The sequence below is a fragment of the Fistularia commersonii genome, chromosome 19 (assembly GCF_037954325.1).
Source record: "Fistularia commersonii isolate RoL2024-O1a breed Wild chromosome 19, RoL_Fcom_v1.0, whole genome shotgun sequence".
In the NCBI taxonomy this organism is placed as follows: domain Eukaryota; kingdom Metazoa; phylum Chordata; class Actinopteri; order Syngnathiformes; family Fistulariidae; genus Fistularia; species Fistularia commersonii.
The window spans coordinates 7,592,905-7,613,949 of NC_141302.1; the positions used below are offsets into that span (position 1 = coordinate 7,592,905).

At 36.1% G+C, this 21,045-nt stretch overlaps 1 protein-coding gene across 1 annotated transcript in view; it reads right to left on the reverse strand.

Moving 5' to 3' along the window:
* LOC147223618 (phospholipid-transporting ATPase ABCA1) overlaps positions 1-21,045 on the reverse strand; it is a 164,530-nt gene that overhangs the window by 105,810 nt on the left and 37,675 nt on the right. The window contains exons 15-22 of the mRNA XM_086166184.1: positions 17,064-17,286; positions 12,699-12,920; positions 9,038-9,242; positions 7,193-7,309; positions 6,554-6,725; positions 5,546-5,677; positions 4,717-4,856; positions 3,947-4,084 (exon numbers count right to left, since the gene is read on the reverse strand). Of these exons, the coding sequence (XP_086022310.1) occupies positions 3,947-4,084; positions 4,717-4,856; positions 5,546-5,677; positions 6,554-6,725; positions 7,193-7,309; positions 9,038-9,242; positions 12,699-12,920; positions 17,064-17,286 (1,349 nt within the window). The remainder of the gene's footprint in view (positions 1-3,946; positions 4,085-4,716; positions 4,857-5,545; positions 5,678-6,553; positions 6,726-7,192; positions 7,310-9,037; positions 9,243-12,698; positions 12,921-17,063; positions 17,287-21,045) is intronic.

Below are 21,045 nucleotides of genomic sequence, written 5' to 3' on the forward strand. Positions count from 1 at the left end.
GTACAGCAGGGGAGACTGACAGGTATGGGTGATGACTGTGGCACAAAGCCAAGCCTTTTTTAGCCTGCTGGGGAACTCGGCTCTCCAACTGTGCTACATGTAAAAGAAGCTTTTGGTATATGTATTTCCTCTAACGATAAAACAGACAAACATTACTCACCCTAAATAGAAATAAGTTGCATACCGTATATACAGGGTGGATATATTACGGCAACTTTACCTCAGGGGAAAAATAAGGGGAAGTAATCATTAATTCTACACTTGCGGTCATACTTTGACTGAATGGAGTTGTTCTTACACTTGCCCTCCAATCCTCCAAGCATATTTTCTTATCTTTGGTTATTTTGCCAATGGCCGAATAATGACATAGAATATGTGATAAGTTACCAGTTCAACAAAAAGTAAACTATAAAATTTATATAAATAATAATGATAAAATAAACATGAATCTATTGCCATTTGAAAAAAGTCTTGATTATGAAATCACTGAGATAAAATTCATGTAAATGCTTTAAGTCCTTATTTACCTAATACAATTATGAGTTAAAAGAAAGGCATCTGTTTAGAAGCCAAAAATTACACAGCTCAGAGTGTTTTTCAATTTCAAAAGAAACTCAAAGATGGAGCAAAAACTTGATTTGATTTTCTTGATTTCTTGATGTTCTATTTGAAAATAGAAAAAAAAAAAGTTGTTTCGTTACAGGTTACATTATCTCAGGGACAAAGGCCCACTCAGAGGTTTGTTGACCACAGCTTGGAACATCCATTTTGCACGGACAACTCTTTCTACAGTCTCCTATCTTCAACCGATTCTCTCCGATCTTTAAAATGCCACTAACAGAGCAGCTAAATCAGTTCCTTCTCAGTTAAGTACCACTTCCTTATGCTACTAAAAGCAAAGTCTGGAACCCTCTATATATTCCAGCAGAATTATGAAAGCTAAATAAATCCCCACGGCACAGTCAATGTAACATATGGAGAGGTGAAAGCAGTGCTAACGAAAGCGGTGAATTGAAGGGATTGCTTAAGGTTTAATATGACTGAGACAGCTCGTTTTATATGGAATGCTCAAAGTCAGATGATTTTCCTCAGGACTTGCTGTGGTTTAGTCAGGGGGTGGGGGGGAATAATCAAGGCGTGCTGCATCATCTGTAAGTTGGGAGTAAAATAAATGTGTTTGGACTGCAGATGGCCCACAAAGGTAATCTGATTTATAGTGTGTTGTGGGGCATTACTGCACAAAGTAATATATCAAATGGAGTTGGGTGTGTTTGGGTGAATTGATGGTACTTGCACTTTGTACGGCAATGCAATTCGAGGAGTCAGATTTCTGTTATTTTGTCTGTTTCTCCGGATTGACTAGATGGCATGAAGAGTAGCTGAGTTACTAATAAAACTAATAAAATTGAAGATTACGTTTTCAAAAAAAAAGGTACATTTTCATCGCAGATTACATTTTGACAAAAAGGCCCATTCAGCATCAAAAATAATATAATAAATATTAATATGTAATATATAATAGATATATAAAATATATATTAATATATCAGTATGTTCCAAAGTGAACATTAGATTCCCTCCATGGCAAAGTACCAAAAATAGTTGGGTTGAATGTTTATAGCTTTCTACTGCCTTCCCTTCTACCCCTGCAGTACATTTTATGAGAGATTACATGTCACATATTAGCATTTTTACCCAGCGAGCTTCTGAGGGACTGTTCTTACTGTCAGGAAAAGTATTAATGACTATATATTACATACAAGAAAAAAAAAATTCTGTCTCATTTGTACTACTACATTAACTTGTGTGCCTGGGAAAAGATACATTATTTATGAAAAAATGCTTGAAATTGCAGAGTCTACATTAAACTGAACTGTTACAAACAACACGAATCTCATTACAGTGACTTTAAATCTGGGTTGCAGGAATTGTTTTGAAACTTACGAAGTAGAGGAAACTTTTTAAATTCTCGATTCTTTTCTCATATAACTTTATGCAAAATGGAATTATGGTCCCAAACCATTCAGTTGTTTAAAAGGTGATTTGAAGACAACAATGTAAATATAAGATAAGAATATCTCTATTCATTTCATTTGCTCATTACATTCTCAATTATAGTATTATCCAGCCTCATGAATGATCAAATCTCACATTCATGGAGATATCATTCAGACGGTAATCAAAATAACAATGCATTGAAGTAATATATAAATGATATGGTGCTTGTGTATGAGAGTAGGTTTGTGTTATTGAAGTGATAATTTTGACTTCAGGGATGTTGATATTGATAATGAACTGCCATTACATAGCTCTTGATATGAGCTGTTCCAACAAGCCATGAGGAGAAATAGTGACATTTTTCATTTAATTTACGATGCCAAATATGTTTCATTCATGTCAATATGCATTCATTCATCTTCTATTCCACTTATCTTGCAGTCAGGATGAAGAAAATACAATGGCAGAACATACAAACTCAATACAGAAAGGTCTCCTATAAATGTGTAAAATCAAATATAAAAAGCTACATGAAAGGGTTAGAGGGGGAGCGCCAAAGTCACTTCAAAAAGATCATTTACTTGTTATCACATTAATTGAGATGGGAAAAATATGTGATTTAGAAGCCTTTTTATATGACAGCAATTTCTAACAATAAATCAATCTTCCTCTTTGAACTGAATATTAATGTTACATTTCATGACATAACCAAAGCATTGATCTGAATCTTTCATTGAGAGTAACATAAATGGATAGACGGCGTGGTTGCATTGTTTTTTTATCTTGGGGATTCTGAAGTAACAATAAATTTAACATTATTTTGCAGACAGCTTGAACAGCCTGTGACGTGAGGTTATTTACAAAATATAAAAGCTTAAAAAACAAGAAGTGTTGGGGACCGATCGATAATATGATATTGGGATAAGTTTTGTCAGGTGTGTAAGACAAGTGATGAATGAATGTTTTCAGCGTAGAATTTGGTGCAGTGATGCCATTTAAACTACCTCAGTCCGTATTTCTACCACCCAGCCGTATTCAACAATTACTTTATTTTTCATTTCGTCCTATGTGTCAGCAAGAGTAGCTTCAGCAATCAGCCGGTGTAAACAGAGGGATCATGGAGTTGCTGGAATAATGAAACGAGGAATAATGAAATGGAGCAAACTAAAACTGAAATGTGCTTATTTGACCATTTTGGGCTACTAAAATGCAACATTGCAGACCAGGGAAGACAGTTGCATTCTTGTGTTAATGTAACTGCTAATAGACAGCACTTCGCAAGGTGATTCGAATCTACTGATGGAGATGTGGTTATGGGTATTTCTCACAAAAAAATCTCTTCCAAGTTCGCAGAATATGCCTTTAAAAAAAGGAGATATCTTCAAACAAATTAGCATGCCCAGTATTTGTTCACACCAAAACCCTCTTAGAGCAATCTTTTAAACCTGAACTCTCAATAAGCTATAGAGAAGCACAATATTAAGACTACAAATAAGGATACTTGCAAGCCCCTCTCCTGCTTAATGACAAACCTTAGTAACACAGTGGAGCAAATAAGCCTGGAGAGACACAAAACATGAGTCATTCAAGCAGCCACAGTGTGGGTGTGCTCATTATAACAGAGTTATCTCCAGCTCCCAATTGGAGTGAAAAGACTTGATTGGAGAGAAAGACGTTAATGACATCACAAAGGCAGAATGTCACTCACTGCGCATTAAACATTTAGTCATCGGTTGATAAAATGTATTACTATAATGCCCATTTCTTGTTAATGGCTGGACATTGTGTATTAGGTCATAGTGTGACAAGCTTGACTCTCATGACAAACAATTAGAGTGTATTAAAGAGCAATGACGCTTAAAGTTTCTTTGATCCTCTTGTGCCCACTTTCACCATGAAAAGTTGCTTACTTCAGAGTCTTCCAAGTATTTTACCACTGATTCAGTACCTTGTTTGTACTTGAGCAGCAGCTCCCAGATACCCCTGCGAGCATAGGGATCCACCCCTGCTGTGGGTTCATCCAAGATGACTATTTTTGATCCGCCGACAAATGCTATAGCTACGGACAGCTTCCTCTTCATCCCGCCTGCAAGAGAGAGCAGAGCCTTCATCACATTAGTATGACCAACATTGACAAGCTAAGGCTGTTGCGAAACATATCTTTGATCTTATCCATTTTTTAGATATTTAATTTTGAAGTGAAACTGGTCATGGAATATATGTGTCCAAATGTACCCCTCTTTGTTTTTTGTTTTTTTTTTTTTCCACATAGCATGAGGTGACTAACAGCATGGAAGAGGATACACTTTACTTGAGTTATTCCAGGCACCTAACTCTTTGCCAGCTCTTCAAAATGCACCTGGCACAGTGCTAATGTTGTGGAAATGTCATCATAGATCAACCTTGAATGTCATATTTCAGCAATTTTTCCCACAAGTAATCCGTGACTGGATGGGCAACTTATCAAGCAGGACGTGCTAGTACCCCCAGACTATGAATAAGAACCTATGACACTCCGGTACAATGCATGTGTGCATAACTGATGCTACTCTTAAAGACAGAAAAAACGTAATAGTGTTACAGATACCTAAAATAAAATAGAATAGCATTGCAGAATCAGGCAGGGCTAAACAAAAATGATTGTACTTTATAAATGAAATGACATGGTATAGTTTTGTTTGGGGGTGTAAACATACTTATACATGTATGCAGACATACCTGACAAGTTTTTGGCAAGTTCCTTCCGCTTCTGTGGTAAACCAACATCCCTAATCATCTTGTCTATCTCAATTTTCACTTCCTCATGGCTGCATCCTTTTAGCGTGGCATAGAAGTACATATGCTCCTCTACTGTTAGACTGAGAAAGTGAAAATAAAAAAATTCCAGCCATTTAATTTATGTGTGAGATCTGTAATATCGGTTCAAAAATGCATTCTGTAATAAGCATTGATATATATATATATATATATATATATATATATATATATATATATATATATATATATATACACATAGATATAGATATAAAGATATGGGGTATACATAAGTGACATTTATAGATATGCTTTTGATGCATTACAGATGAGAATAATACATAGCATAGTTAGTGAAGTGCACCTCTATGTTTACATGACTATTTCAACCCCACACAGCACAGATACTTCTAGTGTCTGGGATTAATATTAATGAAAGTCATTTGCAGGTCCTTAGCCATAATTATGATCCAGGACTTGTGTTGAGTTTCAGGTAATCAGCTTGCAGAGAGAGAGAAATAGAAGTGACTATAAAGGTGAAATAAAAGCAGAATAATTGTTGGGACCGATGCTATCAGAAGAGAATAAATGAATGCAGTTAACACTGTTCATTTAATGTTGTACAAAAAAACTGAAGTGGATAATGATGTGTTGATGTGCAGAGTAAGCCAGACACTAAGCCTTCTTTGAAATGTAATGAGATTTTTTTTTTTTTTTGAAAATGCACCAGCGGCAAAACACGATGATGCAAATGACAGGCTGGAAACATGGATGAATATCAAGTTTCACTCACTCATTGAACAAGACATTGTGCTGTGGGCACATTCCTAAGTACTTCCGGAATTTGTCCACGCCAGTATGAATGTCATATCCATTGATAAAGGCAGTTCCAGATGTAGGTGGGAACAGACCGGTCAGAATAGACCTGTAGAGAAAAATTATGGATTTAAGACAAGACTGATTTAATCAGTACCGGGAGACCGGGCTGTGGAAAATAACGTCTTCTCTTGACATAAGTAGATAATCATGTTCTTCCTCGCGGATTACTTTATTTTGAATTTCACGATAGGAAACTTTTCATGAACAATTTAAGGCACAAAATGTCCCAATTTGTCTCTGTATTTTGAGGCCATGACAGATCTAAAAATCAGCGTCTGTGCCTAAAAATATTAAACTAAAACGAAATAAAAAAACAAAAACAACACTGTATTTTATCATGAGTATTTTTATGTACTATCAGTTATGCTTGTGAATTACAAAAATCAATTCAAAACATCCCTATCCAAAAAACCAAAGAGAAATTGTTCAGTAATTCAGTTTAATCAGTTTAATCAGTATAACAGATACCATACTTTAAACCCAATCAAACACAGCCGTAGTCCAAGACAAAGTCCTTCCTCTGTCCTTCCCCACACAGCGCTCTACTGGTTTATGATACTTTTGCTCATAGCGGATGTCTTCCCTTCAGCCCTTATTCCTGCATCACTTGCTTTCTCAATTTTTTTTTTCTGGTGCACTGGGTTTCATTTATTTCCTGTCATCCTAAACCATTCCTACTTTGGCACTTTTTTTTTTTTAAACAGCAATTAGATAACTTCCACTATCGACACAAAGGCTGACTTAATGTGATAAATGTCCCCTAAAACATGTCACTCTTAAACAATGACCAGTGAATTAATGTAGCTACTGTACAGTTGGCATTTTGTAGCACTTAGATCAGTTAGATTAGTTGCACCCAGTGAAATTGCAAAATCACTCTGCCAAGAGGCAAAACATGAGAGAAATGTGTAACACAACTTGCATAGTGGTTGTTTTCCCGGCTCCGTTGTGGCCAAGAAATGAGGTGATCTGATTCTCAAGGAAGTCGATACTTAGTCCATCCACAGCTAGCTTATTCCCTGTCTTGTAGATTTTCACAAGATTGCGGATTGACACCCCAGCTTTCATACCAGGTGGTGGTTTCTCAATGTATTCTAGGAAGAATGACATGAACAAGTGAAATATATCACAAAAACAGACCCTCTTACACAGTATCAGTTATTGCTGTGTATTCCTATATGACCTCTCACTATTGAGAACACTGTGATAGGATGTTTGACCTAAATCTTTCAACTATTGCTGGAAGTGGTTATTTAAAAAAAATGATTTTTTCTGTTTCGATGGTAGCTGATCCATAAACTGTCCAAATGCCCTTCAATTATACATGTAAGTATTCTTAACATTTTTGTGAAAATTTTAAGGGAGCTATTGTTAAAAATAAGAAAACAGAACATAACCCAATGTAGCTTCCAGCAATTATCATTAATTTTTTTCCATAAAGTTCCTGACTTCAGTTCAGCATTGCTTATCTTCAAGTGTCAAGCTTCATTATCACTGAAGTATGACACAATAAACCACTTCCACAGACAAGGTGAAAGATTTTCATTCTTTAAAATTTTACCATTATATATACTGCAATCTTTCAGCAGTTCTGGATTAGTTTCAGTCATGGAGGTGGTCCCACACCAATAAGATGATGTGAAAGGGAAGTGCCAGGGCTTCGGGATTCCATATTGGCCTGGGATCAAGTGTAGACAGCATTATTCACTATTTAATAACATCTTGGCTTCAGGGAATATGGTACTTTACAATGTATGCTTCTTCTCGACAGCCTGGCATAAATCCTGACTTCTTTTCATTAGAGTCGATGAGAAAACCATTGGGATCAGCCTGGAAGAATAACTGCATTACTTGTTGATTTAGAATAGTTTTTCAGAAAAAATAATGCAAATGGTTGTTTGTTCATTCTGCAGGCCATGCAGAGGCAGGTTACTGCACAAATAACATCAACATGCTTTGGGCAGACTCACCTAATTCTTAAGATAAAACCAGGTAGTACTCTTGGTGACATAATTTGACAGTAAAAGCAACTTATTTTACCTGCAGAATGCAGTATAGGTCTGCTCTTTGCAGCTCCATGTTGTCACTTTCAATTGTAAATCAGACACTTAGCATTTCAGAAGTCATAAGTGTAAACAGTATTTTCATTTGGGTGTGTGTGTTTGGGGTGGTCAAGGTTATATTTAAAATATTTTCTGAATTAAAGGCAAGCTCACAGAGAGGTAACCTCTCATTTGCAATCTGAGAATAATTTCCCCACTTGTTGCTGAAGACTTAAAGCAGTGGTCCCCAAACTATGGCCCGGGGGCCGGATACGGCCCGCCTCCACATTTTGCCCGGCCCCTTAACAATACCAGAGATGCATTATGATTTTTCTTTTTAATTCTTGCCACGTAATCGTGACTTGTACATGCATAGAACGTAACATTCTAATCCACCCTTCTGCAGTCTGTGCCTTATCTGGAACCCCTCCCTCAAAAAAAAAAAAAAAAAAACCCTAACACACCCCTCTCAAATAACAAGGAATAATGGCAAAAAGATAAAGTAAGAGAAAAAATAGATTACGAATGCAAGGTTTTTAACCTGGTAGGTGTATTTAACTTGGTATGTGTTGGTATCAGATCGGTTTCATAGCCTGCTTGCTTTCTGATTTTCACAGTGAATTTGATATGAGAGAGCTGCTAACAGTTGTGTCTACAAGAAAGTTAATCTCTCTTGGTCTTCTTATCTGTGAAAAACTTAAAAGGGGATTTTGGTCATTATTTATTTCATAAATAGTGTTATTTATTTCACTAATAATGTTATTATTTATGTTTTGATTTTTTTTTTTTTCTGTCAAGATCCCAGGTTATGGTTATGTGTTGCTTCCTGGAAAACAATAAATGTTTACTTTTAGACACCTCTGCGATCGTCACACTTTTTGCTACAAACTGCCCCGGCCCCCTGTTAGAGAAGGGAGAAGTTATTCGGCATTCGCAGGAAAAAGTTTGGGGACCCCTGACTTAAAGACTCATAGCATATAAAAGCATTTCAATTTTTATTAAAAATCATATGAGTATAAGTGTTCTGGTGTCCAGAGGAGAGGTTTGTTTTATTTGTGATCCAAACATTTAATGCTCATTAGCCAAATTCACAATGTTGCTTTTGCCCGTGAGGAATCAAAAAAAAAATGATAAGATTGTAGCCTTATATCTGTGAAGGACACATTTTATGTTAAATGGTTGGAAATTAAAATCATCACAAATGACTTGCACACTTATCAAGTTTCTATCTATGCACCAGATAATAATGATGACAACTAATATTTGCAGAGATTTAAAAGCAGCAGCCAAAGTAACTGACTGACCCTGAAAAACTGTGTGTCAGCTTTTTCTTTGAGCTGTCAAAACGTGTCAAAACTCCATACCTGGAAAAACATTTTCAATGTACCACGTGAGTCCCCAGTACAAAGCAGCGTCAAAGAGCATCATTATGATGGACACAATGAAGGAATAATTCTCCCCATCTTCTGGGCTCTTTCCGATGTTGGACCACTGAATTCCAATGCCCTGCTCCTCATACTTGGAAAGGTTTTCACAGCCAAAGCCAAAAGCTACGCATGATAATAAACTCTGGGGAAAAAAAAAATGCATTTAACATATATATTTAAACCTCTTTCTGACTTGGCTCCGGGTGAAGTGTTATTAAACTTCTTGCTTTTCAGCCTCCTTTGATTGTATCAGCTTTTGATGCAGAATTGAGACGAGAAATGTCAGCAAACGTACTCACACAACTGGTCGATGAACAATTTCATCAGATTCACAACCATCAACTTGTTTACCATTGCGCTGCCTTTGTGACCATTCTCAAGGACTTTATATTAAGGGTGCACAGAAAGATGGAATCATAAATGTGTTGTCTTTCCTACCGTAGGAAATTACAAATGATATTCTGGCCATGAAACATCATCTGCCAAGGCCAATCACTCTGCCTTGCCATGTTGCTCGCCAGGTGTTTTATCACGCCTCATTTGCTCACAGCAGTTTTACTCTAGAAGAAGCATTTCCTGGTGCTTCGAAGACAAACAATCATGGATATTGTCTTCTGTGTGTTATATTCCCGGGCAGACAATCTGAAAAGCTCTGCGGTGACACCAAGCCTCAATCAAGCTCGGCTCTTAGTACTGCTGGCAACTTCCTGTGTTGTCCTCCACTGCCCATCTACTGCCAAGCAATCAACAGCCAGTCAGCAGATGAGGGGTGACAGTATTGCTAGTGGGCACCCATCCTTGACCTCTGTATGAGAGGCTGACAAAGAGTCAGGAGCTACTCCTTCGGCTGTGAGAAAAGGGCATGAGTTGGCAGGCACACAAAACAAGCAGACTTTCCTGAAGGCATGTCAACCCTGCAAAGAGTAATCAAGGTCCGTGCACTTTCTAACAAGTCATAAAGGACATTTTCGGCAAACAGACACTGGAAAACAGACAGGGGTCAGAAGCGAGACAAGTGTGGTTTCGGAAGAGAGTTGCCTTGAAAAAGAAAAGTAATGGAAAAAAAAATACTTCAATAGCTCTTTCATGACATCTTAAGTTATACATATTAACAAGTAGCCAAACAGAAATCATCAAATTTTCAAATTTTGAAATCCAAAATGTTTCAATCAAATTTTGAGAAGCAAGAAAGGAAGTCAAAGTCAGATTCTTTCTTCCAAGACCTTTGAGATTAATTGATACTGCAGTATGTCCAGAGACCCAGGGCATATCATAACAGGCTCCATCTTTCCTACATAAAAACTGCGACTTAAAATGAGAGAGAGTAGAGTAGATTAGCTGGATTGTGAATGTGCCTCTTTCTACTCAGACCATCTGATACACTGCCTGGAGCTTTCATTTGGCACACTGCTCCAATCAAAAACTCCCCATATAATTCCAGGTGAACTTTTTAAATTCCATTCCTATTAAAGACTTTATTATCAAAGACAAGGTGGGAGAGAATCTGTATCACTTGGCGCAATGTAGTTTTGTCCAAGCTGGCAGAGAGAGGAACCTCTGCACATGTACATATCCCTGATAAAGTGCAGGGATGAACTGGATAGTGGTTTGGTCAGGGGAACATTGCTCATGCTAATTAGAGGGCTGGCGGGTGATCCATCTACCTAGAGCAGGGAGAAAAATCCTAAGGACCAAGAAAGAACCTGAGAAAGTAGTACTTTATGTAGGGATTTAATATGGTTTAAAGTACTTTGTAGGTAAAATGCTCAACTAACATGTATATAGTCTGTGAGAGGAAATTAAATAATGTGTCTTAAAGAAAGAAAATGCTCTATTGATTCACTGACAGGCAAGCAAACACGTTGTCAATGCTTGTTTTTCAAAAGCTTGATTCACAGTCTTTGAAAATGGATGGAAGCAGAAGTGATGAACTGTGGTCCGGTGATGATATAACACATTATTGGCTGCTGCTATCTTAATGTGATAAATAAGAAATATAAGGCTGTTGGCCATCCACACTACATTGTTGATAGTGGCAGACAAGAAAAACATGACCTGATTGAAATTCCAGGAAGATACACTTGCACACAAGACAATAAAGATTTAAGATTTCGTGAATCTTTGTCTGCAGAAAGGACAGCTGGAGGACAAATGATACCGGCACTGCCATAAAGGTCACAGAGAAAGGCTGAAAGTTGAGCAATGGTGTACTATTTATCTTCATCCCTTGGAGGATAGAAGAAAATCTCTTACTTCCTCTATGTCCCCATCAAGTCTCCTCTTTCATGTAAATGTTTAACATTTCTGTCACTTGAATATTTCCAGATGCTGCAAAACTTTCAGGTTTTTGCCAAAATCTCTCAAAGAACAGTTGTATATCTAACCAATGAATAATGTAAACAAATATTACAAAAAAAAGGGTCCCCCGCTTATATTGCAAGGCCAATGAGATGAGCAAAAGAGCTTGACATTGATATTGGACATGTTGTCTTTTCCAAAATTGATGACCGATCAATATCAGATCAATTAATAAAATTTGACTAACTTACTTGAGAAAACATCACAAATTCACAACTGTCTATTTACCAAACTGTCCATTTACCTAACTGCGTTCCCCAACATGCTTTGGCAAACTATCCACCACTTAATAATCTGTTTGGAGCAGGAAGAAGTTAAGGAGAATGGGGAAGTTTTTACATTCAGAGAAAAAAAGAACATGAGAGAAGAAAACAAGCTGATTGCGCAACTAAAGAAAATGTCACTGCAGCTATCAGCCATCATTTCCACAGGAAAAAAATATTGGTGAAAGTAATGTTACTGAATTTGAGGCTGTCAACCAGTAAACCCTGGCAGAGAGGAAAGGAGAGAAAACAGAAAAAAGTGCCATCAAACTTTCAATGCTCTAACACTGTGATGTATGTTGTTTAAAGATTAATATGACATTGTAGGAAGATTGTGGGAAAAGTGCCAGTGCATTTAATCTAACTTAGACTATATAACAATTGATTTGTTGTTTGTGTTGTTTTTATGTCAAAAATGTCAGGTCCCTGTGCAAGCAACATGGCATTTTAATGCTTAGTTTTTTATGTCAAACTGATGTTCAATTTAAACTGAATTGTAAGATTTAGTTTGTTTTTTTTTTCTTCAAGGTTGACATAATTTCAATGTCTGGTGCAGCCGTTGTTCTCATAAAAGGGTTAATGGTATCTTTTCTAGTTGTATCAGTTTTAGTACACCAACTTCTAATGACATTCCAGTTATTACTAACATTTTCAATAACAAAAGTTTTCATTGCCATATGTTAATAACAGCAACCAAAGGCATTTTACATAAAATTTGTTGAAAAAAATGCGCATACTTCATACATTTTCAATAAACTTATACAAACATTAGAAATAAACTAGTCACAAAATAAGATTGGCACTGGAACTGAATTACTTTCTTTTAATACAAACAAAGGCCCATTAAAAAATAACAGGAAAGTAATGAGGCATCCGCCTTCGCTGTGCTAGGAAAACTAGGAAAGCAGTATTCATTTACGTAACAGTAGGAAACAAAAAATATATTAGCCACATGTCAGTGCTAAAGTCAGACTTACCACGGCAACCTTGGCCCCGAAACCCAGGATGTCCCTCCAGGCATAGCAAAGGATGTGAGGCAGATAGAGGACAAAGTAGATGAGGCCACCGCATGCAGCTGCTAAATTGGCCTTAGAGAAGAAGACGCTAATGAAGAAGCACTGAGTGATGGTGGCCAGGCAAAACACCAGCAGGAACACAAAAATGACGGAAGGGTCACTGTATTGCAGGACTTTTCCATACTGTGTCAAAAAAGGCATGAAAGAGGGAGACAAATATTTGATTAATTTCAGTGAAAAAAAACAGGTATGTTCTATCATGATTAACATGCTAATCGAATAATGATTATGATATTAAATATTTTACCATGCTTGTCAGAGGAAACAAGTTTTGAGAAGGTCAGAAATAGTGTCATGTTTTCTCCACTTTTGAAAACAAACCACATACTATAAATATTACTAAATATGTCATGCTTTTATTCTGCTACCTTGAAGGAGGCCCCCTCTCTCACTTTTGAGAGCGACTGGAAAATCTTATACAACACCCAGATGCCAATTGTCTTCTTTGAGGCTCATTTAAAGAGGCACTTCAACTGTTAGGACAATGGTGCTCTTATGATAGATATTATGATTTAAAAAAAAAAAAAAAAGATAATATAATATTGAGAATATGGAAGTTCATTACAGACACATTAAATTTGACTTAATGAACTCTAAGGTACAACTATCTACTAGAACATTAGTGACAGGACAGGTAAAATAATCTAATTTTAATGTCTTGGTTTAATTCAGAGTGATGACTTGGTTATTTTAGAGAAAAGTCTCAGTCTTTGAAGCTCCCAAGAATGAGGGTTGAGTCCTCCTTGAATCATCGGTAAATCATTTTCATATCACCTTCAGTATAAGGGCAAGGAAGAGCGCACTGATGGCCAATGGCAATGAACTGGACACTGTCCAGCTCTGCCAATAAATTGCATTACTCAGGCCCATGATCCTCACAGTTTCCTTAAGCCTTGCTTCTTTCTCTGCAACAATGCTCTTAACAGTTATGGCCACTGAGTAGATCCAGGCTAATGTCAAGAATAAGGGGAGGGAGGCAGCAAGGGTTCGGAGGAACCTAAATGGCAAAAAGCCACACCACATCAAAAACAAGAAAGAGATCTAAGTTACACCTGTTTTTTAAAATTTGTTTCATCTGAATATTTCTATGGAGAAGCACATCTTTATTCAAACTGAATCAAGACAGTTTTATTACTCAGTTTTCTAAATTAGTTTTGCCAGTTTTGCTGGAGGAAGCCAAAAATATGGTTGCCCCAGGTGCTCTATTCAATTCAACTTGAGAAGAACATTCAGTGTGTGTTTTCTGCAGCTGCCATGCACTGAGTTGTAAGGGCCAAAGTAAAAAAAAAAAAAACATAGAAGTGGTACATTTTCTTGACCAATTAAGAACTTATTGTATTCCTACAGAACCAAAACAGGCACATACATGAGATATTTTACATTGAAGCAGATCAAGTACTGAGTTATAAATCACAAAGCAACCTAAACCTGATGTCACAATGCACCAAGAGGACAGATGGCCTAAGCCCTATGTCATCGTAGTTTTACTCCCTTCCATAGAAACAGACATTAAACTATTGATCTCTCTTGCTGCCCCATTGTTCCCCTCAGATCCCCCTGTACGATTTTAACTTGAATTAAAGGATGACTGGCATGTCCTGTATTAAATGTTCATGCAGACACTCGATAAATGTTTATTTTTCAACATCCCAAATAATGTGCTTGAAGCAATAGCTTATAACTATTTTATGCATTTTCTAAAATATGGAATACCTTCAAGTCTCATGCTCGATGAATGTTACTATTGTGATTGTAAACATCATAATCTCACAAGCAAAACAATATCTAAGAAACACAAGCTGCTTTGGTTAGAAGTAAAGTAAGAAAACAACGGACACGTTTCATATCGAATAAACTATAGTGATCAAAATAGAGTTGATATAGCTATTGAGTAAAACTAAGTAGCTTTAATTCTCTCACTGGCGCCCACCTATGGTGGTACACAACATTGAGTTTATTTGCATTTCTTCCTGCATGCTTTGGTGATTGATGAGATGTCAATAGCTGTCTTCCAGCTGTGAAGGTGGCTTCTGTCACACCATGTTACTGTTTGCATAAATTAATCACATATTAATAACAAACATGACAAAACATTGGGACGATGTTTGTCAAAACAAGGACACACTGTATTGTGAAGGAAATATGCATTGATCATCAATGATTAGTGTTCCTTCTCATTATAAAAACAAAACATGAAAAAAATGCATAAATTACAAATGAAATTAACCCTTGTCAAATAAACAGCTTGGTTCAGCTGGTTACGGATGGGCACCAAGTATGCAAGCCTGCAAATACACGACTAAATGCCAAGTAATAAATATATTATCAAGTCAAGAGGAGAAAACAAGTTGAGAAAAAAAAAAAAGATACAAGACTTGGGTGAAGGCAACTACATCAATTGCTGTCATAGCTAATTCTGAAACAGCCTTCTGATAACTATCATTTGATTTGCTATTATTATTAATGTGATGGAAATGGCTGTGAAATTATAATTTAGAATGGGCCTGTGATGTGAATACACATTGCGCTTGCAGTTGCTCCTCCAAGGCACTCAACTAACTTAATTTATTGTTCTTAATGTTTACAAATTGTGGATGGCTTGCAAACACATTATGCTGCTGGGAAATTACATTTCACACAGCTGTTCAAATATCAGTTTTTATTTACCAGACACATTCCCCAATTACACTGCAAAAATGGATTAGGGTGATATAAAATAATCATCTTTTTTATTTCATTAACAAGGCATCATTAAAGGATGTGCTTTATCTAAAGGAGACTGATAATAATGTTGCGGCACCGTATGTTACCAGGCATGAAGAGTCTCTGTCTCTGGTGAAAACATCTTTATAATCAATTCTGAATTAGACAATTACTCCAGATGACAGGCTAGACCATTATATTCCACTAAACCATTGATTTATCAGCTATCAATACCAAAGAGCTGACATCGGGTCACTAACTTAACTATAGTGGCATTTCATAGACTGTTCAAACTATCAAACATTCTTGCACAATGTGTGTCAGTACACCATGTATGTTCAGTTCTTTCCCAGGAGTATCAGCAGTTCAGAAGATGGATGGTAAAATAATGAGGACAGTGTCAAAAGTGTATCATCTCATAGAGGACATGTTGCTGAGGCTGGATTTGGTTGTTTATTTTCACGCTTTTTAATTCATGTATTAACTTCTGAATGTTAATTGAAAAAAAAAAATATATATATTACTTTACTAAAAAAAAACAGACTCTGACTCTCTTCCTTTGGTTCTCATTGAGGTGACCCAGTGATTAATGATTAGCTTACTTCAATTCCAAATAGAAAAGTCATGATACCATTATTTCATTCTCTTCTTCCCACTTATGGAGTTAATGTGCACATTATTTTAAATTTTCACCGAATTAAGTTGACAGTGATCAACCTTGAGAGATATTTCAGTTTCATTGCAATGTGCATTGCTCAAATTACATAACACTTGCTTTCATGTATAAAGTGACTACAGTAGAAGGAGGTGATGCAACTATGAGAAATAAAGGGGAAATACAATTGATGTGCTTTTAATCAGACTTCATTGAAGTTTGTGTTCTGCATGCTCAATTACTTTCCCAAGATTGATATAAAGAATCATATTTAATGACCTGATTCTGTGCCCATTAATAGGTTTTCATTTTATGACAGCTGACAGCAAAGATCCCAGACACAAAGCATGAAAAATTACATGATCTGAAATGACTCAAATGCGCGTCAGATTATATGGAGGAATGGATGCACATGATCTTATTCTTATTGTTTTTGTGCTGCTACGTTTAATTTGGTATATTGTGAATTAAACTGTGTTTACTATTTTGTTTTTCAGTTGAATGATAACTAAAATGCCACTTGCACTTGTAGCTTGCACAGACAGCTGAGGAAATGTGGTGGAAGACTTTATGAACACAATCAGAAACTGACTGATATTTGAGTAATAACCTGATTTCTAGTATGAAAATCTCCTGAAAATTACCAGGAAAAATAATCAATGGCATTGCATTATTTCATTTTTCCAATTATAACAATGTCATATTGTAAAATGTCAGATTTAAAGATTGTTACATGTTTGATGGATGAACAAGAGGCAAATCACCTAAACTTTGTAACAATTTTACCATTTAGTGAGAAAGTTCCCGCTGTTTAACTGTGTGCATTATTTCTAAACATAGTGGCATTAATAACTTAGTTTCATGCTTTGTAATTGGATACTTTGCATGGATGCCAGCTTTCTACTGACCTTAACCATGACACTTAGGAGTGCACAGGGAACTGCGAGCAGAACAATGTTCTCTGTGAACCTTGCAAGCCAAAGGGCAGTGTTCTGAACACCAACGGCACGCAGCACCTCCTTGAGCCGAAATTCCTTCTCCTGCACCAGGCCTTTGATGGTCATATTCATGGTGTAGATGAAGGTCAGCACCAGGAACATGGGGAGGATGCCTCCAATACTCTGGATGAAGCTGGTTGTAGATGAAAGCAACCAAAAAGGTCATGACTGCATATTGACAAAGGAAGAGCAGATTGGTAGAATGATCTTCCATACATGTGTTTTTGCAGCGGGTGTTAGATAGTACATCTTTATTGTCCAAATCCACAATACGGCGAAAGATTACGACCAATATGTTACAATATGTATGGTAAGAATTTTTTTTTTTACTATTATTATCATTATATGAGACAAGCAGGAGTAAAAAGAAGGAAGTACATAAAGAATAACTGAATGTTAATAAGAGGCAATAACATTCTCAATTTTGCATTTACAAATAGATAATACAGATTTGATGGTACACCTATATAAACTCATTGTAAATTTATTTTATGCATAGACCTTTCTCAAGAAATAGATATCCTGTTTATTGTGGATTTGTAAGGCTGAAATTTCTTGTGTTATACAGCAAATAATGACACAACCAATGAAGTCAATCAATAATTCACAAAATCGTAACTCTGGTCTTTTCCAAGAACTGAAATAAATGTATTACTTGAAATATGAAGAAGATTCAACCAAAGCTTGACTATTACGGTGTTATTTTGAACCTTCTTAGAGGAAAATACAGCCGATTTCATAGATACTGAAAATGTTATCACCACGAGTTACAATCAACACAGTTTTATTCACAAATTTAATGCCACTTGGGGATTTTCTTTTATTTTTTACACTGTGAACTAACCTTCATAAACGCGGTGCATCAGCTCAAACATGTCATTTAGTCCTACACCTCACGACAAGGATGATGAATGATTTGATGATGTTACAATGCAATGAAGCGATATTAAAGTCGCTTCATAATGCCACCAAAATGCCATGTCAATACTGCCTGCTCTGGCAATATAACAAAGAGCTTCCTTACTTTATTAGACAGACATCCAAAAGATTTTGACAAAGTATAGATTTCACATGTCATTTAAACTGCCGCACAATAAAGACTGAGGATTTAATTGAAGAAAATAGATATTCAGTGCAGATATATTGATGCAACATGAGAACAGAATATGTCTAAATTTATGTATAATTTCATTTAAAGACCTACAGAAAGTGCAGTTTATCAGTAACAAGTACACTTTTGCTGCATTTCTGTAAAACAGATTCTGTAAAAGTCAACTTTTATTTAAGAGCCTTTTTTTTAAATCTGGCCATGTCAGAGTGGCTCACTTAAACATGTACTTTCGTGATTGCTTGTTGGCCCTGAATGATGGCTTTTTTCATTGAGGATGCTGAATTACTCTTGTTTCTTTTTTTTCCACTTGCCTCCTTCTGTCCAGAGATATAAAATGCTTTTGCAAATAATTCCTTAAAAACACTTTACTTTCCCTTTCACTTTTGTCTCACAATAAAAACCTGATTTTTATGGAGGATTAGTGACAATTTCAAACCTTGATGGTTGCACACATTTATTTTCTCCCCTACAAGTAAATGCAGGTCAAGTAAAAATTCCTTTTTATGGTCATTTTGTAATTCATTGTTTCCCGATATACAGACTTTTCCACAAACCAGAGTAGCCTAGGACATTTTCAAAACTTTTGAAATCTCCTGAGTCCAGGTTTTTTGTGTGAGCAGTCCGTATGATTACGTTTCAATGATATTGATATCTTTGTCCGTGTGGTCATACTACTGCTTAGTTCCTGGACAGCTCTTTTAAAGGAAAATGTAATTTTATCCAATTCCACCGGGACTAAAATGAACGGGTCAGTTTTGTTTCCTGAATCGATAGAACATGAGATGAAAGTAAGGGATATGCTTCTCGAACACCACAAAGAGGTTAAGGTAGTTTGAATAAGACTTAGAGGAAGTTTGGTTAAATGTGAACCTGACTTGTTTCAGGACACTTCCCCTGTCCTTTTCGGATGGATCACTTTCAAAGAAAGCCTTGAAAGTTGCAAGGAAGGATTGGTTGAGAGGATTCAAAAAACATTCAGATGCAGAGCAACTAAGAACTGAAATTCCCGAAAGGATTATGCATAAAAAATAGCTTCTTCAGAAACCGAGAATTCAAGCTTGAATTTGAAATTATTGAACACCAAATCAAGTCTCATGTGGTCAATGAATCCACTTGAATGCTAATTCTGGTATTATCTGTTCCAAACTCAACCCAAACATCTCCGAGAGCCTGTGTGTGTTAACGTCTTCTGTGTGTTCCTTCTCCGGAGGGGTAGAGATCAGTCATGCATACTGTGTCTGACACTGACAACCTTGCCACCAGATGCTACTGAATTATACATCTGCTGATCGATCAAAGGTGCTTAAGTAATAGAACTCCAGGCGGGTCTGTGTTACAAGGCTCCGGTTACATTGGCAGGCTGACCTAAATTTAGAGAAGCTGGAAGACAGATTTCTCAGTAAATCGAGAGATAGTAGAGCACAGCCTCCCCAGAGATTCTTGCACTATGCTAAAAACGAAAAACTTCCCGCCTTATTTTTTGAGCAAATATAGCATTGAGTTTATTTGCCTGGCATCATTATTCAGTCTGGATATCCTCAGTGCTGCTACAGATTACTACTAAAGCGTACTTTATTGAAAGAGAAAGAAGCTAGAGATTCCTGATGTCATCTGGAGAAATCACATCTGAATCAACCAGATTTTAGACTCATTATAAAAGCTCTCTTGACTTCAAAGTCTTTCTTTTAAATTTAGAGGATGTGATGCAGTGCATTTATTAGTCCTTGTAGAATATTTACCACTTATTTATTTCAAATATTATATGAAATAATAACTGCGCCGAGTCCCAATTCGAGACAAGGGACTACGATTATATATGCGGAAAAATGAAAATGGTTTCATTCAATTTTTTGCTCTACTTTTTCATTCTAAAATATTCAGTCCTCCACTAAATTGACGACAGTCCCCAGTTATCTATTGTTTCTCTGGGAATTGTTCAGATGCTGAGTCTTTATGAAGCACCTCACTTCTTCAAAGCGATACAGTTTGAATTGGGGTCAAGACCTGTGAAAATGGGCTGTGTCTTGTCTACTGTATTAGCTCAAAGGTAAGAGTACAAAGTAAAATATAGACTCACGAAGGAGAATACAAGCTGTTTTCTGGAACATGAAATTGATTTGCCAGTTGTATTCCTTATCTAAATACATAGAGGGATCTCTGTGTGCAGGAAGTTTGATGCAGATTTTTCTAAACATTTACTTTTCTGTCCATTTTTAGCAAAGCTGGATGTAATAATTATGAATTGCTTTTCTTATCTTCTTTTATTTTCTAGGGGAGTCAGACATTAAAAAAAACATAATACTTGAAATATTTTGATTAATTTTTATAGAAAGTAGCAGTGAGAGATGGTAAAAGGTTGACAATCTAATTGTGGAAAATAGTAAGCTACATTTCCCACTTCCAAGTTTTGCGTTAAAAGATCCCACCAGCTGTGTTTCTTACAGAATTTACAATTAAATTAGCAATAATTTTCGATGAAAAATTTCAACAAATATGTAATAAAGTAAAAAAGACCAAATTAAGATGGAAAATACAATTAAAAAATGAAACATAATCAACAAAAATATGTTTTTCCTAAGTATATGAGTGAAATTCAAAATTGGTATATAATGATTATAGAAAATAGCCATACCAAAATTATAAAAGTACATAAACTTTAAAACATGATATGATATTTTAAGCAATGAAATAATAATATTTCGAGGGTAGCATTAATGATGTATCACCTCATGTCACTGGAATTAATTCCTTTGGAAAAAAAAAAAAAAGCACTGTTGCCAC